Source organism: Saccopteryx leptura, chromosome 1 (genome assembly GCF_036850995.1).
Source record: "Saccopteryx leptura isolate mSacLep1 chromosome 1, mSacLep1_pri_phased_curated, whole genome shotgun sequence".
NCBI lineage: Eukaryota > Metazoa > Chordata > Mammalia > Chiroptera > Emballonuridae > Saccopteryx > Saccopteryx leptura.
Window position 1 is genome coordinate 301238481 of NC_089503.1, and position 26235 is coordinate 301264715.

At 44.2% G+C, this 26235-nt stretch overlaps 1 protein-coding gene across 1 annotated transcript; it reads left to right on the forward strand.

The window, feature by feature from the left end:
• Positions 1–268: 268 nt before the first annotated feature.
• Positions 269–24094, forward strand: HAL (histidine ammonia-lyase). Its single transcript, XM_066357292.1, has 20 exons — positions 269–658; positions 1384–1444; positions 1530–1557; positions 1884–1958; positions 2046–2118; positions 2226–2292; positions 2595–2632; positions 3225–3350; positions 5574–5713; positions 7538–7585; positions 8723–8870; positions 9637–9732; positions 9833–9891; positions 11139–11219; positions 13986–14051; positions 14128–14293; positions 16693–16827; positions 20318–20426; positions 20524–20593; positions 23494–24094. Exons 1-20 carry the CDS (start codon positions 412–414, stop codon positions 23632–23634), a joined length of 1974 nt encoding a protein of 657 aa, XP_066213389.1. The 5' UTR covers positions 269–411; the 3' UTR covers positions 23635–24094.
• Positions 24095–26235: the final 2141 nt, after the last annotated feature.

Sequence of the window (26235 nt, forward strand, 5' to 3'; positions counted from 1 at the left end):
TGCAGACAGGAAACCGGGAGGGGGAAATCGGGATCCCCCAGGAAACTGGCCAGCAGCTGGTGCCCACAGGCTCTAGGACCCCCAGGCCTTTCTGCCAACAGGACTGCATTGCAGGTGGACAGGCGGCTGGCCTGCGGACATCCGCCTTTCCAGCCTCTAGCTCAACAGCAAAATCCCAAAGGGGCACCGTGGGCCCTTAGTAAATATTTGTCCAATGCCTGAATGAGTAAAGGTAAGGGAGGTGTCCTATTTTGAAAGTCCATCCTCGCCCTCCTGGCCCACCACACCTCAGTAGTCACTCTTACATAAAACTCTCCCCTCCTGGTGACTGTCACCAGTAACTGTCACCTGCGGAGGAGCAGGCGTGGTGTTTGTGGTGGCCTCGCCGGGCTGCAGGAGCTACAGGGAGCCATGCCCAGGTACACGGTGCACGTGCGCGGAGAGTGGCTGGCCGTGCCCTGCCCGGACGCGCAGCTCACGGTGGGCTGGCTGGGCCGCGAGGCCGTGCGGCGCTACATCAAGAACAAGCCAGACAACGGGGGCTTCGCCTCGGCGGAGGACGTGCACTTTCTCGTGCGCCGCTGCAAGGGCCTGGGCCTGCTGGACAATGAGGACCCCCTGGAGGTGGCCCTGGAGGACAATGAGTTTGTGGAAGTGGGTGAGTTTGTGGAAGTGGCTGGAGGGGAGTGCGCGAACTGATGCAGCGGGGCACCCCTTAGTGCTCGCGACCCTGGGAGGGAGGGGGGTTCCCTTGTTATCGCCACTGCGGGGGACAGGGGGGCGGGGTGCAAAATGAGGAAAAATGTGCTGATTTGTGCAGGTGCCGAGAGGTTTCTAGGTGCCCTAGATTCTCACACGAGAAAGGTGAGGTTCTTACCGCCTTGCACAGCAAGGCGACAGACTCGGAAAGGCGGTCACTTAGGTAGGGTCAGGCCGCCAGTCAGAAGTGAAGACCAGATTTTAAATCAGGACTGCAGGTTCGAATCCTGCTGCCGTTACTGAATCACTTGGTCTTACGTAACTATATAGACTGAAAGGTGAAGATCCTTTGCCCTTCAAAAGACGCTCACCAGATGAGAGGCCAGTGGCTAGAGAGGTTCAGATAAAACAAGATAAAGCTGGGATAGGGATAGAGGTAGGGTTAGATCTTGAACTTTCTTTTAAACCCGGGGCCGTGCCTGACGCCTACATCTCGGCCCTTTGCTTTCCTCCATCGTAAGGATGCTGAAAAGCCCTTGAGAGAATCAGAAGTTGTTTGAAAGTGGCTGTTTCGATAGAATTCAAAGGCAGTTGAAGAGCTAGCTCTTCCTTGGTTTACCAGCAAGGCCAAAGTGGCTCTCTGCTGGGATCTGTGATGGGGTCCTTCTCGTACTCTTGTTTCAGTCATAGAAGGGGATGCCATGTCTCCTGACTTCATTCCGTCGCAACCAGAAGGAGTGTACTTGTATCCTTTGGCGCGGGCCCCTCCTACCCGGGGCGGGGCTGGGGCTCTCCCACACTCCCCGGGACTTTCCTTTACCTGGCGTCAGATACAGCAAGTACCGGGAGCCTGAAAAGGTGAGCTTCAAACCACCCCCTTCTTGTTAAGAAAATTAAGTCCCCCTCGTTAAAGGAGAGGAGAGCCAGTAAAATTTGTGCACAAACACTATCCCTTGTGACGGGACTGTCCAGCTCTGGGCCATACAGAAAGGCATTGGCTTTTCTGTTTCTGACATCCTGTACTCAGCTTCCTCTTAAGTAAGCTGGCTTATTAAATTGGCACATTAATTAGTGGTGATAAACTCTCTGCAGTGTCAAAATTTGGTTCTGCTTGAGGCTTCCCTCCTCTCTGGTTGGAGCAGTGGAGCTGCTCAGACTCACGAAGATCCCCTTCCTTTGTGCAGTACATCGCCCTGGACGGGGACAGCCTGACCACAGAGGATCTGGTGAACCTGGGCAAGGGACGCTACAAAATAAAGGTGTGGGCGAGGGAAGGGTGTCCTCTGACCTTTTTTGCTACATGTGGAAATTTTCAACGTGCTCAGCTCTGACCAATGTTTTCCTAGCTCACCTCGACTGCTGAAAAGAAGGTGCAGAAATCCAGGGAAGTCATAGATAGCATCATAGAAGAAAAAACTGGTATCTTGCTCCCTTTGTGTTGTACAATTATTTTTATAGACTTAAAAAAATAGTCCACATCTAATTAGATAACGTCTGTTTTTGTGTTGTTGTTTTTTTAATTCTAGTTGTTTATGGCATTACAACGGGTTTTGGGAAATTTGCCAGAACTGTAATTCCTATCAATAAGCTACAGTAAGTTTGATTCCTGCTCTCCTCACCAAATGCATACACATTCACATGCCACCTGCCCCCATTTTCCAGATTGCTTTCAGCAAGGGAAGTAATGTCCACCCCAATTTACAGACGAGGAGGAAGCTCAAGTTAACTTGCCCAGGAGTTGGTATTGAGAATGCAGACGGGCTGGTTTCATCAAATTATCTCATGCTGCCTCGCTTTGCCTCTCCAAAGATTTAACTGTCCCTCCTTTCACCTCCCCAGATAAGGGAACATTTTCACCACCAGGTATCTAACAGGTTTTACCCTCTCTCTTTCAGGGAACTCCAGGTCAACCTAGTACGTTCACATTCTTCAGGTAAATTATTGCAAACATTGTGATTGTCTGAATACAGAACAGCACAGTGCGCTGTGTCCTGGCACAGCCCAGAAGAGCTGGTGCGTTCCAAGGACCGGGTGCTTCAGGGTGGGTGGGGGAAGCAGACATCATCAGACAAGACCACCTTCCAGCTGACTCTCAGGAAAACAAGTGGGCCAGGCAGAGGGACAGCATTGGGACAGGAATGCCTGCACAGTCATGCCAAGAGAATGGTGCACCCAGGGATAAACATTAGTCTGGAAGTCAGGGAATGAGTTGATCGGGACGAGGTGACATGGGACAGTCTATCAGAAATCAGCTCCCATCAGATTGTGAGGCAACTTGTGCTGATGAGTCCAGACGCTATTCTAAGGGCGTTGGGTGGGGCGTGGGGACTCACTGGAGTGTCCCAAAAAGGAAAGCTGAGAAGGCGAGACTGGGGTTTCACTTTTTTCTGGAAGATGGGACTTGAAGAAGCAAGTCAGTCAGGAGGGAGAGCAGTCCAACTATCTTGAGTCAAGAAGTGAAGAAAGATTTGAGAGACGAGGCAGCCAGGAAGTCGAAAAGATTCTGTTTTTCAATTTTTTTGTAGGTGTTGGGAAACCACTAATCCCTGAGAGATGTCGGATGCTCTTGGCTTTAAGGATCAATGTCTTAGCCAAAGGATACAGTGGCATTTCCCTGGAGACCCTCAAACAAGTTATTGAAGCATTTAATGGTAATGCAATGGATTCCTGACTGACCTTCCATTGAGGGTGGGCATATCCTATGAGGTAGACTTGATTGATGGGACGATGAGGAATTGGTTGAGACAGCGTAAAATAATGGAGAGGAGTGGAAAATGGGCTTGGCAAGAAGGAGAATAGCTGGGTGGGGGAGTGTGGTGAAGACACTTACTCCTGTGTACTTGAAACCCAGTTCTCCATTATTCTCCACGTTGCATTTGGCATCTTTAATACTAGAACCAGCCCCATAAGTCTGACCTTAAGTTCAGGGCTGGAGAGAACTATGATTCAGTGATGCCCAAATGTGGTTAGAGAGGTAGCATCAGTTCATCTGGGAAGCATAATGATTTCCAAAGTAGCTGGAAATCTGACTCAGTAGTTCTGGTTGGTGCCTGGGAATCTGAAATCTTCATGCTCCCCAAGTGGTAAGATTGCTAGACCTACATAACTGAAATCTAGCTTCTGGCAAAAGTGAAACAGAAAAGAGAGTCAAGACTTGCTTGTGATCGTGAAGCCACCTAGTGCCAGTTCTATAATGCAGTTTAACTATTTGGAGCTTATTTCCTGAGATAGGAAAACTCAAATAAAGAAACAAGATTTGAAATGCTTGGGAGGCCATTGTCCTTTTTCAAAGCTAAGGATAAACATTCAGGTCAGCAGAGTCTCGGGGACTCTTTGGGCTGAAGGAATGGGAGGAGGAGGAGGGCTGGCAGTCACATGGACTGGAACACGTTCAAGTCCCCATACTATGGGCACAAGTGCTCTAAATATGATATGCCATAAACATTCATAAATATAAAAAGCAATTTGAGCCTGACCAGATGGCACAGTGGATGGAGCATCAGACTGGGATGCGGAGGACCCAGGTTCGAGGCCCCAAGGTTGCTAACTTGAGCAAGGGGTCACTCGCTCTGCTGTAGCCTCCCGGTCAAGGCACATGTGAGAAAGCAATCAATGAACAACTAAGGTGCTGCAATGAAGAATTGATGCTTCTTATCTCTTTCCTTTCCTGTCCGTCTATCCCTGTCTGTCCCTCTCTCTGATTCTCTGTCTCTGTCAAAAAAAAAAAAAAAAAAAAGCAATTTGAATAAACAATCTATAGTATATAGGGCTATGCTAAACAGACAAGTCGTGATTCCAACACCTATTTCTACTCTTTTCCTGGTCAGCCCTACAATCCCAGCTAGGACAAATCTGGCTGTGAACCCACCTATTGTATACTTTATAGGCACTTCTGGGGCCCTCGAGTTCTGAGAAGCCCCAGGGTGAACTCTGATCTGGACGCTGGCCTGTGGGTGGCACTGCTCTATCCTATTGACATTATTTAGCAGTTAGCAAAAACACTGTTATTAGGAGTTTACTTAGAAAAACAAAGCCCCCCCCCCTTTTCTTGGTAACTTATTGGAAATTTTTTACAAAACAGTACATGTCTACTAATAAGCAGTGATGAGGTGGCCAATTAGGAATCTGGCAAAAAGAAGCAACTAAATTGACTATGAAAACCTAACACTTTACTGAACCTTTCCAGAAAACCCAACACTTTATTGAACCTTATCCTCCTGGAACATTTTCTAATTACTTTTCTAATGTTAATATTTACTTACATGTTTCAAAAATTCTCCAATAGGTTTTAATGGCCACACACAACTTTTGGTCATAGGAAAATCTCTTAATTTCGTATTTAGATCATTTCTAACTTTTTGTTCTTAGAAACAAGGCTACAAAGTACCAGCTAGCTCCTGATCATGTCTTTAAGATTCATTGTTAGAATTCTAGAAATTCTGGGACTCTGGTTTCCAGATCACCTTTCTGCCATGAGGACTCATCGTGGTTACTTCTCTGGGTACGGTGTTCCCCCAGCCACCTCCACATGGCAAGTCTGAGCACTTTCTGGAGTAAACCTGTAAAGCTTCCTGTTGTCCTTTAGAGAAAGTCTGAACTTAAAGTGGCCTACAGGAGGGTTCCTGGGAGGGTCTTCTTTCCTTCCTGCCCTCCCTTTTTTCTCCCTTCCTGCCTTTCTTTCTGTCTCCCTCCCCTTCACCTCTTTCTCCAGCACCGCAGCCAGGTCCCGCATGGAGGAGTGAGCTTGAGGTATTCCTCCCCCAGGCATTTGTACAAGTGATGCCTGATTCTCCCGGGAACGAGGGTCTCCAGGCAAAGTGGGGCAGGCCGGAAGGATGTTCCCCTGGAGTGACTGGTGTCTCCTGCCCTCCCAGCCTCCTGCCTGCCCTACATTCCAGAGAAAGGAACCGTTGGTGCCAGCGGAGACCTTGCTCCACTCTCCCATCTTGCTCTTGGGCTAATTGGAGAAGGGAAGATGTGGTCTCCGAAGAGTGGCTGGGCCGACGCTAAATACGTAAGACTTTTACAGCAACCATGTGTAGGATTTTCCCTGGGCTGGACAGCGGGTGTGCGGCGTGCTTTGTACCACTTAATCCTTACGGCAGCCCAGCGAGGGGGCCTCCGTGACTCCTGCGTTATAGATGAGAAAACTGCAGCGTCAAAGTCAGACTAGGTTCCATACCCAACTGTCAGCCTCTGGGCTTGGTGATCACCATGGTGACAAGGTACAGCTGCCAGTGTTGATCCCAGAATTTCTTCTGCACCTAAAACACTTCTGGTGCCTATCTGGAAGGCCACACATTGTCGTCAGTTTACCTAGTTGCTGGTCTCACCTCACAGGTAGTGCGCAGGGGGTCACAGCACTTCTTCTAGGGCCTCCGGGAAGGAGGCTCCGTTCTCTCCCCAAGTCCCCACCCTGGTGTCTAATTAGACAGGCTTGTTTTTGATAAACCTTTAATATTTTCTTCATTCATCTCCAAATTCCATCAGAGCAGCCTAAAGAATTATTTGACGTACCATCTCTCATCAACTGTTGGGAGGTCCCCGAACAGTAACCGAAGGGTCGAGGACCAAGGAGGAGGGAGGAGTTAAGGAAACACGTGATCCTGATGGGAATCTGGGATCCAGGTCCCCTTTCTCCCATGCAGACTCTGTGACTACTTCTCTGTATGCAATATTCCCCCAACCACCTTCACACAGCAAAACTGAGCAGGTCCTGGCTAAAACCTACAATGCTCTCCATTGTCCTTAGGAGAAAGTCTAAACTTAAAGTGGCCCACAGGAGTCTAGTTTGTCATGTGACCCCTCCTGCCTCCTGCCAGGGTTCTCCTTCGCAGCAGCTGGAGGCTCCTTGCAGCTGGAACGTGCTGTGTCCTGGACAGAGGGACCAGCCCCGGCCCGTTCTTCTCTTCTCCATTCTCTCCTGCTCCCTCGTCTGACCAGTCCTCTGGGAAAGTCCCCTCTGATCCTCTGGCCCTTTTCTCAACACCCAAGTCTCCTTTGCTCTTCCTTTGTGCTCTTCTAGCTACGTATGTGATTATTTCCCACTGAACTGTACCCACCGCCTACCTCCAAAGCACTGAACATTCTGCTACTGTAATTGCCCTTGAACTTGTCTGTCTCCATTTTTCCAACCCCGGCCCCAGCTCCACACTCAGAACAGAGTTAGATGTGTAATAGGTACTCTGATAAACCTGGGAAGTTGATATAGTGAATGGTGCTGGCCCTGTCTTCCTTCTTCCCTAGAGGGAGCTTCACTCATTGACTGCTTTTGCTTCTTTTATTTCAGAGTAAGATTATTCTGCCCATTTCCCCTTAGGATTCTGCTTCCATCTATTAGGCCAACAATTCCCCTTTCCCTGGTGCTCAGACATTTGCCCCACAAATGAGAGGCCCTGCTCTGAGATTCTGCCAATGTTTAGATACACAGGAGGACCTTTTAGGTTAAACTCTGGAGGCAGGGAGGATGGACAGACAGAAGCCCAGCCTGACAGTACAGGTGTGCAGATGTGCTCTGGAAGCAGCAGGAGAAAGGCGATTTCCTAACGTGGACATTTAACACAAAGGACCTGAAACCAAAACTTAGGGTCAATTCTGTAGACACTAGAGCCCCTGATTTAAGTGTAAAAATCATTTGAAAGCTAAGTGTGCTTTCATACTGAAAAAACAGGACTAGAAAACAGACCATAGGTGATAAGCAGAGCTAACCCACGTGGGCCTGATTTTTTATAAGACAGATCTTTGGGGTTAACAAGCTTTTATTTGGTTTCTTGTGAAATTTGTAATAGATTGGTAATTCATTTGCTATACAATTTTAAGTTTTCAAATCATTCTTTAGGTTCTAGAAGCCCATGGACTGAAACCAATTGTTCTGAAACCAAAAGAGGTAAGGAAGTTCAAGAAAAGTTTCTTCACATCAACAGGCCTTTATTTATGCACTCTTTTTAGTCCCAATATCAGTCCCAGTGATTTCTTAAAATAAACATGGCTCAGGTGTTTGTTAAAAGTTGGTCGCTCAAATATACAGTGACGGAAAATTATTTGACTTTAGGTGATGGGTATACAACATAATCAACAGTTCAAATGCTAGAGAAATGTTTACCTGAAACCTACATACTCTTATTGATCAATATCACCCCATTAAATTTAATTTTCTAAATAAAATATAAAATAAAAAGAAAGAAAGTTGGTTACTAAAGAAACAGCTCCTCCATAAGTATTTAAAAGATTCTCCATGCTCTGATTCAGGGGTTGGGAACCTATGGCTCGCAAGCCAGATGTGGCTCTTTTTATGGCTGCATCTGGCTCACAGACAAATCTTTAAGAAAAAAATAATAACGTTAAAAATATAAAACATTCTCATGTATTACAATCCATTCATTTCCTACCGCTCATGTTCATGGTTGCAGGTGGGGACAACACCAAATTTTTATTGGATAATGCATAACGTACATGGATCGTTGTATGGCTCTCATGGAATTACATTTTAAAATATGTGGCATTCATGGCTCTCTCAGCCAAAAAGGTTCCCGACCCCTGCTCTAATTGCTTAGGGGTTGTCTTACCTAAGAACTTAAATTTTCAATTGGGACTTCCAGGGACCCCTGAGAGATGTTCTAAGCCAGCATCCATTAGGGTGCTCTAAGACAGCCAGGAGTATTGGACCAGAAATGTTTTAGGGTATCTTGCCTATAATAATGAGAAATTAAAGAAGAGATGCAGCATAATTAAGAGCTGAAGATTTTATATGCCTTCTCCACTGGAGCTACTCTGCTGCCTTGGGAATGGGAATTCTCAACACCTATTCTATTTGCCAGATTGATAGTAATGATTTCACATAGGATGTCACTTAATCCTCCAGGGCCTAAATAAGCTTCATTGCCTTCCACTTCAGAAAACATGAATAAACATCATTTAGGTTACTGACTGGCTAAATTGTCTCTTCTGGAAGCAAAAGATAATCAACTTGTACACAGGCTTGTTACAAAAATACAGTAGGAAGCTTCTCTCCCTTGCCCCAAAGGGTCTGGCGCTCATCAACGGGACACAGATGATCACCTCCCTGGGCTGCGAAGCTGTGGAGAGAGCCAGTGCTATTGCGCGGCAGGCTGACATAGTGGCGGCCTTGACCCTCGAGGTGCTGAAGGGCACCACCAAAGCCTTCGATACTGGTCAGCATGGTTCTTCTGTTTGGTTGCTATTTACTCAACCAGAGCTCATGGGGCGGGCTGATTGAGGTCTTTAGACATGTGGGTGAGTGGGGGGGGGGGAGTGGTAGGGAAGAAGGACAAGACTCCAGAGCCTATGGTGTACCCAGTACTGCTACAGCTTCCTCTAAATTCTGCTACGCTCAGCCCTTAAAATGGTCACATTTCACAGATAGACACTGGCCCTGAGAGTTAAGTGACCTGGCCCAGATCACCTAAATCTGACTCTCATCAAACTATGTGCTGTGCTAGGAATCTGATTGCAGCATTTTAGAACTAGAATAGGATTCAGGTTGGTCCCCATTAGAAAACTGGGCGAAGGGGACTACAAGAGTGGTAGTTTGCCTAAAAAGTAGTAAGTTTGAAAGCCTTTCTAGTATTTTAAATAGTAGAACAGAAAAACTGTCTAAAAATGACTAAGTTAAGTTAGGCCACTATGGCGCACCCTTCTGTTATGAGCCTAAGTCTTTTTAGGGTAGCCCAGTATCTTGAGTTGAATTCCCAGTAGCTGAATTCTCGACAACCGATTTGCACTTGGATATTTAAAGTAGAAAGAATGAAGACAATACAGAATATCTTGCTCATGGAGTTAAGTTTCTAATCCTGAGTGGTGGTTAAGGGCCCGTGGGACTTTTGAGGGCTCTGACAGCACTGTAGGTGGTTCTGAGCTATTCACGGTAGTTCATTCTAATATAAGTCACTCAGACTTTCTCTCCTTCATTAATTCTAGACATTCATGCTCTTCGCCCTCATCCTGGGCAAATCGAAGTTGCTTTTCGGTTTCGGTCACTCTTGGACTCAGACCATCACCCATCAGAAATAGCAGGTCTGGGCATGTTAATGTACTTGAGCTTATTTGGTTCTGTGTTTTGTTGGAGGAAAAACTGATACCACGTTCCCTGCCATCCCCTCTAACTCTCCCACAGAAAGTCACAGGTTCTGTGACCGCGTGCAGGATGCCTACACCTTGCGCTGCTGCCCACAGGTAAACCAACAAACATAAAGTTTTCTTTCTCTTTCCCAGTGCAGGGGGAGGGGGTGGGTAGAAAAACAGGAAGGTGTTAGAAAATCATAGGCAATTAGAATCAAAATTTCTTTACTGCCTCTATTAAAAATTATGTAGACCACATACTTCCATTTGTCCAATTATTGTCATTTCTATTCCCTGAGATAAGCTGGTTGTTTCCTTTTGAATTGCTTTACTCAACCTTGTAGAGAAGTCTAATAGACAGCTTGCTGTGTTATCTTAGTGCCTTCACTTTTAAAAATTCTTAATAATAACATCATCCTAACCAGTTAGTGGAGTTTTACTTGCTCTCCTTTATATAGAACTAGACCCAGAAGACCAGGGATGTTGCCATGAAAGCCTAATCAAAGTTCAAGTGCCCAACCACGGTATACCTTACCTGCATTTACTGGGCAGAAATAAATCATCATAAATGAATCTGTGAGGCTTAACTTTAAATAAAAAATGCAGATGACTTGGGTTAGCATGAGGCATCCTATATTGCAGATGCTACAGTTTGTTTACATGTGGCAATTAGTTGAATGTGAGATTACATGCTTCTCAAGAACGAAAAGATACAGGGTGGGGCAAAAGTAGGTTTACAGTTGTTTATATGGAAAGTAATACAATACTAATGAATAATAATACAAGAATAAACTGTTTCGCGTACTCACATCTATAAACCTACTTTTGCCAACACTGTGGTTTATCTTGTGACAAATTCCAATCTACAGTATATTAAAGAGTTCTCCCTAGAGCCGTGATGGCGAACCTTTTAATTTTTTTTTATTTTTCACGGTGAACCTTTTTATAAAAACCGCCCACTTTTGCAGTGCTGTTCAACCTGCTCCCTCCCGCCCACTAGTGGGCGTTCCAGCTTTCACGGAGGGCCAATCATGGCACCGTTTGGTTGCTCCGCTACCGCCCACCACTAGTGGGCGGGAGGGCCCAGGTTGAACAGCTCTGCAAAAGTAGGTGGTTTTTATAAAAAGGTTCATCATCACGGCCCTAAAGGAAATACCCTCACTTCCTTGTACTCAGCAAGTTCTGTTCTAACTAGCTAGATCCAAAATGTCTATGGGGAAGAATTACCAAAGTAACTCTACTGTAAGAATAAATCTCACTTTCAAACATCCTTGCTATTCTGGCAAGCATATCAGACTCTATGTGACAGACACCATTATCAATGTCTTCCATGTATTAACTCATTTAATCTTGTATTTTAGGTTCATGGTGTGGTGAATGACACAATCACATTTGTGAAGAACATAATTACCACAGAACTAAACAGCGCAACAGATAATCCTGTATCTTTTGACTGTTTACTAATCTGTAATTAAGAATCTCAGCTGGTAATTTTATACTCTGAAGTGACTGATCATTTTGTGTAGCATCTCAGTTACGTTATTCTGTTTCTTTTTTTTTATTTTTTATTTTTTACAGAGACAGGGAGAGAGTCAGAGAGATGAATAGACAGGGACAGACAGATAGGAACGGAGAGATGAGAAGCATCAATCATTAGTTTTTCATTGCGCATTGCGACACCTTAGTTGTTCATTGATTGCTTTCTCATATGTGCCTTGATTGTGGGCCTTCAGCAGACCAAGTAACCCCTTGCTCGAGCCAGAGACCTTGGGTCCAAGCTGGTGAGCTTTGCTCAAACCATATGAGCCCGCACTCAAGCTGGCAACTTCGGGTTCTCGAACCTGGGTCTTCGGCATCCCAGTCTGACACTCTATCCACTGCGCCACCGCCTGGTCAGGCTTATTCTGTTTCTTAAACCGAGCACCTGAATCTCAGAAATTAAGTGAGTTTCCCTAGATCAGAGTTAGGAAGTGGTAGAGGCACAGCTGTCAACCTAATATTAGATTCGGAGTCTAACGTGCTGTGCTTTCAAAATTAGCCCATTCAATATCAAGGGACAGGCTTCCAGCATTGACAGAGAGGCTTCAGGAAGACATCAGCCCTCAAACCCACTGCTGAGGTTGTTGGTAGAAGGATGATGACCGATGTCAGAGGTGTGACTGTAGAGACCTGGGGTAGGTGGCATTATGCAAGCCTTCCTGGTTCTAGAAATGCCATGACACACTAAATAGAAAGTACCCCTTTAATATTTACCAAAGTGTTGGTCAATGAGTTATGGCTTCCCGCACCCTGAGCTTTTGTTTCTGCCATGGACATTACTCAAATCAGTGTTTCTCCACCCTGTACAAAGACAAATAAGGACACTTCCATTTCTCAAGAATGAGGCTCGACTTTGTTTCCTGCTGTGGGGTCACAGAGCCATCTTGTTTTTGCTATGGAATGTTCTGTGATGGCTTAGTCCCCCAGAAGTTGGTGTGCTCTGCCAAGGGTCACGCTGGCTTCACAGAGATGATACCTAGCCTATGGAGACCGTCAAACCCCTGTTTTTCTTACCCATGTCTGCCTCAGTTCTTAACACCGACGAAAGTGCAGAGTCAGCAGCCCTGCCAGCAGCTCACGGCCGGGGTTAGCAGACAGGTGCACAGCCGCTGTGCGAGGTCTCTTACACGCCTTTTCTGAGGGTCTCTCTGACGGGCTTCCTTCAGGACATGTGCTTTACACCCTCTCATATTGTTACATAGTTCAGTCAAACTCACACTAAATAATCCTCAACCCACTAACCCACCTCTGCATCACCCCACCTCCCAAATGTAGTGGTTTTCCCGAACTCCATGTAGTCTTAGCTCATCTCTCTGTCTTGCAGAGCAGAAGTGTCCCTTCTACACTTACATAATTCAGACTTCAAGAGTATTTTAGAGAGAGAGAGAGAGAGAGAGACCATTAAATTATTGGAATGGAGGAGGAAATAATTCCCTACTAAATTCTCCCCTTACCACTTGCCTCAGCAAAAATTTCAGCCAAAAGTCCTTTACTTCCTCAGTGAAAGATTTTTAATTGCTGATGAATTTCCAATAGATGAATTTTTGGGAGTTCTCCTGTGATACTCACTTGTGTTATCTGAAAGAATGTGTTTCTAAATTTTCTATTGCAGATAAAGATCACATATTTCCTAATTGCTGGATATTATGGGTGTTCACTTCTAATTACTATAATCTAATAGCCAACAAACAAATTTGGAGCTGGAGAACACTAGAACTAGAACATGCCTAAGTTCTAAGTGGTGCAGAGATCACTTGCTTTACAGATTCAGAGAACGGAGAGAAGACGCAGGCCTGTGGTTGGGGTGGGTTCACAGAGAAGAGCAGGAGCGAGGCCCAGTGTGCTCACAGTTACCATACACGGAGAAGTGTTAAATCCAGACTTGACTAAGATAGTGTAGCATGTGCATCTCCGGGTCTTTGGAAGTCAGAACCTCTCTCACACAGAGAGAGTTCCTAGTTAATAAAGTAGTGGATATTCTTTGGTCTGGTTGGTAAAAATTAGCTCCTTGGAACCTGGAAGAAGGGTGTTACTGCCTTTGTTGGTTTAAGTGAAGTGTATGATGGAATGAAACGATCTCTGAGGATGCTAATGTTCAGAGAGCCCAAAGTTGCCTCTGACCTACATGGGTTTGTGAGGACATATTGGCCACCATTTGCTGTGAATGCTGCCACAGGATCACTGAGTAGAGAGTTGACAACTTTTCGCAGAATTGTTCCAGACACTTGGGTGGCTGGTCATCAGCAAAGTCTTTCATTCAGCAGGCTCCTCTATGGAGCACAAGCTCACAGTGCCCACTGAAGAAATAGGATTTGCTTTTACATTGGCATCCTGGTCTCTGCTCCTAGTATCAGGTTAGAAACCTTTTGAGGGCAAAGACTGGCTACCAGATTCACACAGCCTGAGAATCTCCAACCTCAAGAGAAAACAGCATTTCACGCCTTGTGCTTCTTTGGCCCCAAATTGGGTATACATGAGTCTTCTTGAAGATTGTGTTCATAGGTTTTTCCCTGTGTGTCGACAACTGCTTGTGGAAAGGCTTTCCTTCTCTCCACCCCACATTTTACAAGGGCTGCCGCGTCGATGTTAAAAAATAAGCAGATTGGGGAAAGCAATATATTTGAAGGAATCAGCAAATGATATGTTCAAGCCTTAACTTGTTTTGAAAGATGGTCTTTGCCAGCAGGGGCGAGACGATTTCTGGAGGAAATTTCCATGGTGAATATCCAGCCAAAGTAAGCTTTAGAGAATTGCTGTGGCCCCTGAACGCATATTCCAATATGGGCCGACTGATTTGAGACACTCTTTCAGGCTCTGGACTATCTGGCCATTGGTGTCCATGAACTTGCTGCGATTAGCGAAAGAAGAATTGAAAGGCTCTGTAACCCCTCCCTCAGCGAGCTTCCTGCCTTCCTAGTGGCTGAAGGTGGTCTGAACTCTGGATTCATGATAGCCCACTGCACAGCCGCAGCCCTGGGTAAGTACCCTGCCCCTTTCCCAGAACGCAAGCCTCTCTATTGAAGGGTCTCTCCATTTTATCCCAAAATATCGAATCTTGTCTTTGCATGAGATCTAACCTTTTCAGCACCTCTATTTGCACCCTATCTCTCTTAATACAAATGCAGAAGGTTGTCTCTTTAATATTTTTTTAGAAAAAATATAAAACAAAATCTAAACAATATTACACTGAAACATAATAATACACTGTGAGATTGAAAACAATGAGGTTTCCACAATTTCTCTGTGGGAAACAATCTGACATCACCTAGGAACTTTATCTTGGTAGCGTTTGCTCAATCTTAATTTGAAGACGGTCAGAAAGAAAAAGACAAAAAAGTTTGTAGTTAATGGTGAAACTTGAACCGGCCTGAAAAATTAAACTTTGGATGTGTTTCATTAGATATACCAACCATTAAACACATAATTACAAATGCAACAATGCTTACAATATAGCTGATTTCTGACCTGGCGCTGTAAGGGACAGATCAATAACTCGTCAGAATGGGGCCAGGCACAAAGGAGATGCTAAGGGCTTCACTTATATTCACTCACTTAATCATCACAATAGCATGGGGCAGTGCTATTCATCCATTTTCTAGATAAATTCTTAAAGATCCGAGAAGTTACGTGTCTTACCGAATATTGCACAGCCAGTAAGAAGCAGAAAATTTAAACCCAGGAATTTTGGCTCCCAAATCTGTGCTCTCATTTCAATTAATGAGGATCCCATTTTAATCAATACTTACTCCTAAAATAGGTTTCCCAAATTTAACAAAGAGAAATGCAAAATATCTTATCAAATTTGAATTATTTGGGACATACCTGTACTAAAACTTGTTTTTATCTGAAATTCATATTTAACTGAGCATCCTCTATTTTTATCTAGTAAGTCTACCTAAGAGGCAGGATAGACTGGTAGCTCATAAAGAGCAGAGTCTGGATTCAAATCCTGACTCTGCCATTTACAGTGTGGTATGGAACAAGTCTCAATCCTGTTGACCCTGAGCTTACACCTGTGTAAAATGGGCATGATAAATTACTTAGTGGGGCTGTTTTGAGGATTAAATAAATGAATGCAGGTAAAACCTTAGAACTGTGCCTGGTGCCAAATAAATATAGTTGCTATTACTATTACTCCTGACCCTTTCTCACCTAAGCTCAACAAAATAACCAAGAAAAAGCCCCTGAATTCATCTTCTCCTCTGTCCAGTATCTTCTGTTTGCTCACTTTCCTGCTTATTAAAATACCTTCAAAGGGTAACACGTTCTCACATTACCATGGTGGGGGGGGGGGGAGAAGAAATTGATTTCTAGAGAATATTATGGACTTTGGGAACCTGGTTTCAATGTATTTGCCTTCCCAAGCTGCCCATTGGAGTTGTTCAGCTTGCTTTTGTTATAATGAAACTGGCATTTTTCTTGTTTCGGTTGCCTGTATACTATGTTCTGAACAAGCCTTGCCACAGCCCGTTGGTCAGGTCAGGCTTAGGGTCCCAGGACCTGAGTTGCCGTGCTGATACCTGAAAGTCCCGGGCAAACCAGGACAAGGCGATAGCCCAGATTATTGCTACAGACAGGATTCCCGAGAGCCTGGAAAACACTGGACTCTTCACTCGGAGCCGCAGTCAGCATCACAGAAAGAGGGGGAAACACCCCTTGAGTTTCACCTTTCCTGGCTTCTGACGCTAGGTGAGGAAACTCCGTGATCTAGGTCCTTGATACTTAAAATAAAGCAGAGCCATCACTTTTGTTAGAGCAGAAGAACTTGGGCCCCGCCCACAACTCAACATTTGCATATTAATAAATCTAGTGAGTCATATGGACAAAAGAGTTTGACAGACATCAATCTAGGTCATCTCTAGGATCCTCTCCCCTCCCTAAGATACCTGTGGCAGTTATCAAGCTCTTGACAAAACCCAGACTATAATTTATGTCATTGTTGAACTGTCTGAACTACTAAAATCTTCTTGCCCAAGGTCTGTAGGTCCAGACTCCACCTCCAAAGGCCACGCCTGGATTCCAATATCGCCACCTCTGGCGAAATAACCAGTCAAATTGTTCTCGAGTACCTGGAAATGGCCACACAACTTTTTCTCTTAGTTTCCCTGGCATGCTAACTGCTTCCAATGTTTTTGACTTGGCTTTGTAATATTAGAGTTCCTATTGGGTATTAGAACTCACTATAGCTTCTCATTTTGGGGGGAAAAACCAGCCTCCTTCGTTTTCCCAGAGTAACTTTGGACCATCTGGTATTTGGATAACCACAAAAAACTCCTGGAGTGAGTATTCCATGCCATGGAGTGCTTTGGGAAAATACATGTCATTTTGTTGGTTTTTCCTGCGAAAGCATACTTAACTTACACTGACCTCCTGCAGTTTCTGAGAGCAAGGCGCTGTGCCACCCCTCCTCTGTGGACTCCCTCTCCACCAGCGCTGCCACGGAGGACCATGTCTCCATGGGAGGATGGGCAGCGAGGAAGGCCCTCAGGGTCATCGAGCATGTGGAGCAAGGTAACTACAGGCAGTCTGGGATGACGGGCCTCCCGGATAAACGACTCCACCATGGTTCCCAAAGTGGGATCCCTACAGGCAGCAGCGGCGTCACCAGGGGTCTTGTTAGAATGGCGGATTCTCAAGCCCCTCCCCAGACCTGCAGAATGAGAGACTAGGGAAGAGAGCAGAGAATCGGTTTAACAAGCCCTCCAGGTGGTTCTCATGCTTGCTGACGGTTAAGAACCACGCTGTTGGTTCATCTGCTGGCTTTATCACTTTAAAAAAAAATAAAAAACAACATTTTCAAAACATATTCAAAAGTGGGGAGATTAGTACCATGAACTTCACATATACCACACCCTGATTCAACAGCACATTTGCTGCATTTTTTTCTGTGCTTTTACTCAAGTTATTTTCAAACAAATCCCTGTTATATAATTCTCTTCCTGCATACTGTTAACTCTTAAATACCAAGACTTGCTTATCTGACAGAATGCCATCACCGTGCCCAACAATGAGCTTTGGCTTCACCATTGAGTGCATATTCAAATTCCCCCATTATCTTAGTGTTCTTACAAACTCAGTGTCTAGAACAGTCCTAACTCCATTTTCCCCCTCTTCATTCCGTTGACTAGATCAGTTTTCTGATAGACACCGGTATTCCAGACTTACCTGTTAGCTTCTCTGTGGTGTTACTTTTAACTTGTTTGCTGTCCTAGGCATTTCCTGGATGCTGCAGTTGGCTCTAAAGGGTTGAGAAACTTTAACTCCAACCTTTCTGGCAAAGATGCTTCATAGTGGAGCTTGTGTGAGGCCCACGTCTCCCTGCCTTCCTAATTACTGCTTGTATTGTTTTTTAAAGAGAAATTGCCTTCCTTTAGGACTTATTTTTCTAAGTTCCTAATGTTTTGCAACTGTGTTAAAAGCAGTTGACTGACAAAAAAAACACCCCCACTATTTTAAGATAAATGTGACAGAGTTAAGTATTCTTTGAGGGGGGGGGGCAGGGACAACTGTATTGAGTTATAATTTACTCACCATGCATTTCACCCATTAAAAAAAATATACAATTCAGTGGTGTTCAGTATATTCACAGAGTTGTATGATCACCATCACAATCAATGAGGACATTTACATCATCCCAAAAAGGAACCTTGTATCTTTAGCTGTTACTCCCCTCCTTCTCTCTATCCCACCCCTCTTCCTGCCAGGAACAGACAATCACTGATGAATGTTTTACCTTGGTTGGTTTGCCTATTCTGGGCATTTCATATGAAGGGAAACATATGATGTGTGTGTGTGGCAGGGTGCGACTAGCTTTTTTCACTTAGCATAGTGGGTTTAAACTTCATCCCTGTTGCAGCATGTGTCAGAACTTCATTCATTTTTCTGAGCAAGTAATATTCCATTGTACAGATGTATCACATTTTGTTAATCCACTTGTCAGTTGAAGGATGTCTGGGTTTGGCCCACCTTTTGGCTAATATGAATAATGTTGCTATGAACATTTGTGTGAAAGTTTGTGAGGACATATGTTTTCATTTGTCTAGAGTGAAATTGCTGATCTATGTTCATCTTTTTAAGGAACTGCCAAGCTATTTTTCCAAAAGTGGCCATACCGTGTTACATTCCTACCAGCAATGTCTGGGAGTTCTGATTTCTCCACATCCTCATCAACACTTGTTATCATCTGTGTACCACAGTGTTTTCATAATGTTCATTCTTAAGATGGTCTCCCCACTGAGCATGTTCCTCTGACCAGAGTCACCCTTATCAATTCTCAGATCTTCTATCCAATTCCTCAGCTATTCAAGCTGGCCCTCAAAAGACACCAAGCTGTCTCCTTCTGCTTGGTCTCCTTGTTTCCACCACTGTCCTCCTACAGTCACCATGTGCAATAGCCAGGGTCAGCTTCTTAAAACATAATTTTGACCCCACCTAATAAAAATATGGAAATTACTTCCTGTTGCTCAAAACAAGACCCAACCCCATTCCCGTCACCTAAGAGGATCATGCAGGGTATGATCTGACTTCTGGCTCTCACTGCCACCTCTCTCCGTCCTAGTTGCTACCCTGGAACTGCAGTGTTATACTTGCACCTGCTAAGGACACATCCCTCCCTCAGCACCTATATGTGTCCTCGCTGGTCTCTCTCCCTGCAACACTGTTCCCCCTGGGCTTCATGTGGGTCAGTCCTCACTCCTGCTGCACAGCTGCCCAGATTTCCCCTGGCTGACTTCCCTGCTCACCCCGGCTAACGCAGCACCCACCACTCGGCACCTCCCTTTTTTCCTAGTAGCGTTAGTCCTCCTGACATCCTTAGGCTTGTTTGTCTTTCCCACGTGCTTGTTTTCCTTTCATGGGCAGGAGAAGAGGCAGCTTTGAAGAAATATTTAAGATCAAGAGTATTTAAGATCTTGGCTGTCTCAATCACATCCCTAGATGAACCTAGAATACCTAGGACAGTGTCTGGCACAGACTTGATGTTTTAATGTTTGCATGACAATAACTTTGTAGGTCCAAATTATAGCTCTAGCTCATCTGGTGTAGTTCTATACATGTATATCAGATGCAATTTAAAAAAGAATTGGCATGCTCAAGCATGCTCATTGTTACTTAAGTTTGCTTTGGTTTTGATAAACAAATACCTGCAAATCTTGGAATCCAGTGGTGCTGGGTATAAAGTAACAAGATAAATACCCGCTTATTATAGTACCTAGTGATTCTGCATTGCATAAGCAGCTCAGAAAGAGATAACTTCTCCCTGGATTAAACAGTGAATGAGACATTCTTTCTCTCTGTCCACCTGGCAATTAGAGGCTAAGCGGAGAGGCAGACATTGGACACACTTTGGCAATTCTTTGTAGCACTTATCAACAAAATTCTGACTAGATGGTAGAGTGCTAGGAGGACGAAGCTGAGTCTGAAGGCGTGAGGAAAGGCATCTCCGTAGGAGTATTTAAGATCAAGGTCTCAACAACAAATAAGGCCAGCTACTTGGAGGAGAGGTGCAGAATTGGTTTAGTAAGGGAAGGGGTGTGTATACCACATAAATTATTCTGAGATACATTGAGATGAAAATACAAGACATCTAAGTACCAATTTCTAGAGTTTTAGTTTTAGTGGACTTGGGGGCCTCTGAGTTTGAAGGCTCAAAAGGGACATTATATAGTAGAATCAGTCCCGGGGCAACCAAACTTGCTCATTCAAATTTGCTCATGCACCTGCTCCTTCAATCCTCTGATGAAGTTCTACATGCCAGCTACCTCAGCTCAAAGAGCAAGACGGAAAACAAATAGAAATTTACAGAGAGGTGGACATAGGACACAGATATTTTCCATCTCAATTAGATGAGGCAAGAAGGAAAAACTGAGTCATTTACCTGGATAGTTTCCCCCTTCTCACCATTAGAGAGACATCTCAGGTGGCCATCAACTTTGGTGTCATTGACAGCCCGCAAGCAGGAAGTCAGGTTATCCCAGTCACCCCTCCCTCTTTCCCGTTTCAGTGCTGGCCATCGAGCTCCTGGCAGCCTGCCAGGGCATCGAGTTCCTGCGCCCCCTGCGGACAACCACTCCCCTGGAGAAGGTCTATGACCTGGTGCGCTCCGTAGTAAGGTAAAGCCAAACAGGTCCCTGGGAGGAACACCACTTCAGAACCATGAACCCTGGTGGTGTCCATGACTGGCTGACGGTTTGCTTTGCTTCCCCGTAGGCCCTGGCTAAAAGACCGGTTCATGGCCCCCGACATCGAGGCATCACACAGGCTGCTGGTGGAACAGAAGGTACGCTGACGACCTGGCTTATTTCTTAGGTTGGGGTCATTCTAGGGAAGTACAGTGGAGTGGAGAAACGTTGTCTTATTCTCTTGTTTTTTGGCTGTTCTTTGGACATGAACACAAAGGTACTTATACAATTTGCAAAGCCACCAGGAAGCTCTTTGATAAACTCGTAGGTGTCCCATGTTGCACCCAAACATTGACTAAGGATTGGAAGCTGAAATCAATTTTAAGTGGCATTTTGGAACAAGTGTTTGTGGGGAGAAAATTACATGAAAGGTTCATGAATCCCCTTCACCAAGAATGTACTATTTCATTCAAAAGTACTTTCTCTTCCTATAATGCCATCACCACCACCGCCTGGTCCAATGCCTGCAATAGATCTGAGGAGAAAACAGAGTCCCAGGCTTTTGCTCCAGAAGGCTGTGGGTCTATTTAGTGCTCAAGTGTGCCCTGCCCACTGCATACACCATTCCCTTTTTGCCAATTTCCTCTGGCTGCACAGACTCATAGCCTCCTCTGATAGAGACAGTCGTCTAGCATGCTGACTCATTTCCTAAATATGTATTTTAATGTCCTTTAAGCCTTTTGTAGTAATTTGTGCATAACATGTTCCCTAGAATTACTTGATTTTCCCTGAAATCATTGCTCTTCTCTTGGGGAACAATGTTTCCCTTTGATCCTCATGCCTGTCATTTTCAAATGTGCCCCACGTCCTCCGAGGGGGAGCCCCTTGCTTGCTGCCAACTTCGGTGCTAGTAGAGAAAAGTGTGAGAGCTTAGTCTTTTTGAAATTCAAACACAGTTGGCACAAAACATTATTTTAGTTTCAGGTGGACAACATAATGATTCAGTATTTGTATATATTGCAAAACAATCACGGTAAGTCTAGTTAACATCTATCATTGCACATAGTTACAGATTATTTTTTCTTGTGATGAGAATTTTTAAGATCTACTCTCTTAGCAACTTTCAAATATACAATGCAGCATTTTAACTATAGTCACCATGCTGGACATTCGTCCTCATGCCGTATGCATCTTATAATTGCAAGTTTGTACCTTTTGACCCCCTTCGCCCGTTTCATTACCCCCTGCTTCCCACTTTTAGCAGCTGTCTGTCTGTTCTCTGACTTTGGTGTTATTTTACTTTATTTTTTTAAGTTCCACATACAAGTGAGATAATGCAGTATTGTGTTTTGTTTGTTTGTTTACTTATTTCACTTGGCATCATGCCCTTGAGGTTCATTCATGTTTTCACAAATGGCAAGATTTCCTTTTTTCAATAGCTTGATAGCATTTATATATGTATATATATCACATTTTCTCATCAACGAACACTTGCTTCCTTTTTTTGGCTATTGTAAATAATTGCAGTGAACCTGGGGGTGCAGATGATCTGTTCAAGGAGGTTAGCCTTTGAAAGAATACATTTCCTATTGTGATACAAGAGAATAGGGAAAAAACACTCCTTGACCATCAGGAGCAATCAGATAAAAAGGAGCTTACTTAAGGAAGATGTCATGCTTGAAAGAGAATAGATTGGCAGGTGGAGGTAAAACTAACCAGGGGTCTGAGGCACTGCTTCTCACACTGTAATGTGCATGTGACTCTCCCGGAGATGTTAACACGCAGACTTGCATGCAGTAGGTCTGGAGTGGCGCTGACGTTCTGACTTGTCCCTGGTGATGCTGACGCTGCTGGACCACAGGCCACTTTGAGTAGGGACAGAGCACATGTGTCAGGGAAATAGAGCAAATGAGGAAACCCAGTGGTTTTTCTCATTCAAGGATTGCTTTAGAAAACACAGTCAGAGCCTGACCAGGCGGTGGCCCAGTGGATAGAGCGTCAGCCTGGGACACTGAGAACTCAGGCTCAAACCCTGAGGTCACTGGCTTGAGTGAGGGCTCACCAGCTTGAACACAGGGTTGCCAGCTTGAGCGTGGGATCATAGACATGACCCCATGGTCACTGGCTTGAGCCCAAAGGTCGCTAGCTTGAAGCCCAAGGTTGAGTCCAAGGTCGCTGGCTTGAGAAAGGGGTCACTTGCTCTGCTATAGCCCCCAGGTCAAGGCATATATGAGAAAGCAATCAATGAACAACTAAGGTGCTACAACTAATTGATGCTTCTCATCTCTCTCTCTTCCAGTCTGTCTGTCTCTTTTTGTCCCTCCACCTCCTTTTCTCAAAGAAAGGAAGGAAGGAAGGAAGGAAAGAAGGAAGGAAGGAAGGAAGGAAGGAAGGAAGGAAGGAAGGAAGGAAGGAAGGAAGGAAGGAAGGAAGGAAGAAAAAAACACAAACAACATAGACCCTTGGGCAACTTTCCTTAATTCTGTTCTCACTGAATTCTGTAGGTTTTGTTTTTTGGCTTGTTGGGCTTTAGAAGAGTAAGCAGCTGAAAACTTTGGTGGTAACTTTAGAAAAGTTTTGAGTTCTGTATTTTAGAATCTCTGAATGCAACCAAAGACTCATGGGCACCAATTGTGTGTTAAATGTCTTATAATAAAAGCAAGGAGAGGAGGTAGGGATAGACATGGTGGGGGCACTGTTCCTTTGCTAGGCAGAAGCCTCTGTTTTGTCTTCAAGCAAGGGAGAGCAGTGCTAGCTTTTAACAGGGTGAAATAGGCCAGAGAAGTCAAGGAAATCTGAAGAGTCAGGTTCCAGGTGCATTGACCAGGTTCCCTGACCTTAGTGTGGCAGAACTGTCAGGGCTGAGAATTCAATGTACCTTGGAACTCTGCTATTTTTACAATTAAGTCCTGGGCTTGATCCTAAGATTTTTTTGACATAAGGGCATAGATCTGTTTATACAGGATAAAAAAAAAAGCAAGCAGACAGCAGCTGCGTGTCTGGTCGGGTATAGATAATGCTTTGTTGTCAACATTTCAGTTTTGTCCTTGTTTCTCAGGTTTGGGAAGTAGCTTCACCATATATTGAAAAATACAGAATGGAGCATATTCCTGAATCAAGACCTGTTTCTCCAACGGCCTTTTCACTGGACTCTCTGCGCAGGAAATCTATCAACACCCCCGAGCCTGGGGACCTTTAAAGAGCTTGGGCATGGAATTGTAGGTCAGATGGTACAGCGTTTCACAGCAAGCAGTATTATGCTGAAGGGAGACCTGAGAACTTTTTTTTAGGTAGACCAATCCGTTCTATAATTCACTTCTTCTAAGATGGGTTTTGTTATATTGGTGGCAGCATAACAGTTGCTAAATTCAGCACTGTGTTCTGGTTGATCTGGTCCAAGGCATGGCAGGTATTTTTTCTTAAATTATAGGAGCTTTCCTTCTTTCATGCTGTCAAAAGGGTGCTCACTCTTAAGGGACAATCAACTCAAATTTTGAGACGATGATGACATTTTTTTCCCAATAGCATTAGACTTTGGTAAAAAAAATTTTTTTTTTTTGCTTTGACAAGCTGTCTACTAGATAACTTTGGCTGATTGTACTGTGCTATGACTAAAGTTCCTTAATATGTCTTCATAAACAACCTTTTAAAAATCCTAATTTGTCTTTAAGCTGCTCTTTTATCAATTGAATTATAGTAAAGAATAGTCAATAGGTCAACAAGAGGTTTGTGTAAAGAAATGACTATAAACGTTGCTACTGGAGTGGCTTATATTGAACTGTGCATTTAATATTTATCACTACAGATATCAAAAAAAGGACTCTGATGCTTAGACTTGGAGGTTAGCATTATCACTTCCTCACTAAGTGTTAGTATTTGATTCACATTCTTTATTATTTTATTTTATTTTTATTGAATTTATTGGGGTTGTTATAAAGTGCTGTACTTTAATCTGCGGGTTACATAGAGACACCAAGGCAGGATACGGAAGAAATTTTAGGAGATTTATTAATAAGCAGCTAGATATGACTTACACGAAGTATATAGCTAATAACCCAAATCGTGCAGCCTCGATTATAGTCCTGAGGCTGGTTATATAGACATGATCACATACTGGTTGGGGGGAAAAGGAGGGGAGCATGATACAAAAGTCATTTACTGATAAGCTTACAACATTTATCTATAGAATCTATTAAAAAGAAAAACACTCCTAGACATCAAGACTACAAGATAACACAGTAGTGATAAATGTTTTACATACCCAACACAGTAGCAGTAAGTGTCGTTTTACATATCAAAGACATTCCCAGATCTTCCAGGGTTTACACTTATCCTTGCTGCCACAACAGTGGGAAATGAAATGTTTAGCTTAGGAGAAGGAGAGAAGCTAAACGAAATCACCTTTGCTAAAGTGTTGGGGCTAGCTTATTAGGAAACCTAGTAAGCTAGTTCCCGCTTGCTTAGTTTACAAGTTTTATACATATAAAGACTTTCAGAAGGATGATTATTAGAAAGCATATAAAATATTACAGAATGCAGGGTTTTTCAAGCAAGGGGAGTGGGCTCATGATCTCTTTGTCTAGAGGTATACGTCATTCTTATGACTCCAGGAGGGGAGGAAGAGTTATAGGAATTTTTAATTAAGATATGTGAACATTGTCTCCTAAAGGCTCTTAAGGAAGGGGAAGATAAGTTCTACCTTCTTTGCTCTGTCTAGCAAGTAGTGGCCTCAGTCCTTCCAGAGAATTATAGTTAAATTATGATTAACTACTAACTAATGTTTGCTCCTTTAATCGCTTTCTCTTGGGTTTTTTTCTCCTCAGAAGGGAGGTGGAAGGGGGCCCTGGTTCTTTTTTTTGAAATACCAGTATCAACAGTTTTGCAGTTCCTTGACACCCTATCACAGGGTGACATTGGTTAAAAAAATTACATAGGTCTCAGGTGCACAGTTCTATAACACGTCACCTGTACGTTGTATTGTGTTGTGTGTTCACCACCCCAAGTCAACTCTCCCTTCTCCAGTCACATTCTTATAATAACCCTGCCTTGAGCCTTCTCATTTCACAAACAGGGAATCTGCTGTTTAGAAGTTAACCAACACCTCGCTGTAATGGTAATCTTAAGAGGAGGCCCACTGACAAAGATCAGGTGGGGCCCTAGCCCGTATTACCCAATCTGCTTTTTCCCAAACAAAGAAGTTTTAAAGGGCCTCTGGGAAGGCTTAAGTGTCCTTTTCCAGATGCAGGATGGATCCAATGGCCTCTTGGCAAGACCTGTGACTTTGTGCCCATCTGTGCAAATAGGTGCAAAGATCTCCTAGTGCAGGAGTCTGAACCATGGCTCTAAAACCAGCAGTTGGTTAAGAAAAGGACAAACACACTTGCCAGGTTGCCTAACTGATTACAGCCTAACATGCGTCCCACAGTGTATTTCGCAACAGAGTTTTCATTCTAGATTTCAACCTGTTTACAGGAAAGGTGGAGACAGGAGTCAAAACCACTGCAATTCAGTGGGGAAAAGGTGCTGAGGAACTGTTTGCCAAAAGGTTGTTCTTGACGCTGTTCTTTGCCAAAATGCGAATACACATGCACGCACACATCTTATTCGTTCTTTCCCGCAAGCTGCAGCTGAGCCAGTGTACACCCGGTTGTCTGATGGCTCTTTTTCACTCCAGTTTGGGGGGGGGGGTGCTGAATCCCACAGGTCTCAGTGGTCCTGGGGGCCCTTTGTCATTGAGCTCTTTATACAGCTCTCTTAGTAACTGACATCACATGCTTTCAAGAGAATGTCAAGGTAAATA

Coding starts and splice junctions, on each gene's coding strand:
- HAL (XM_066357292.1), top strand. CDS start 412: ATGCCCAGGTACACGGTGCACGTGCGCGGAGAGTGGCTGGCCGTGCCC. Junction 1,445..1,529: donor CAACCAGAAGGAGTGTACTT/GTATCCTTTGGC, acceptor ACCTGGCGTCAG/ATACAGCAAGTACCGGGAGC. Junction 1,558..1,883: donor AGTACCGGGAGCCTGAAAAG/GTGAGCTTCAAA, acceptor TCCTTTGTGCAG/TACATCGCCCTGGACGGGGA.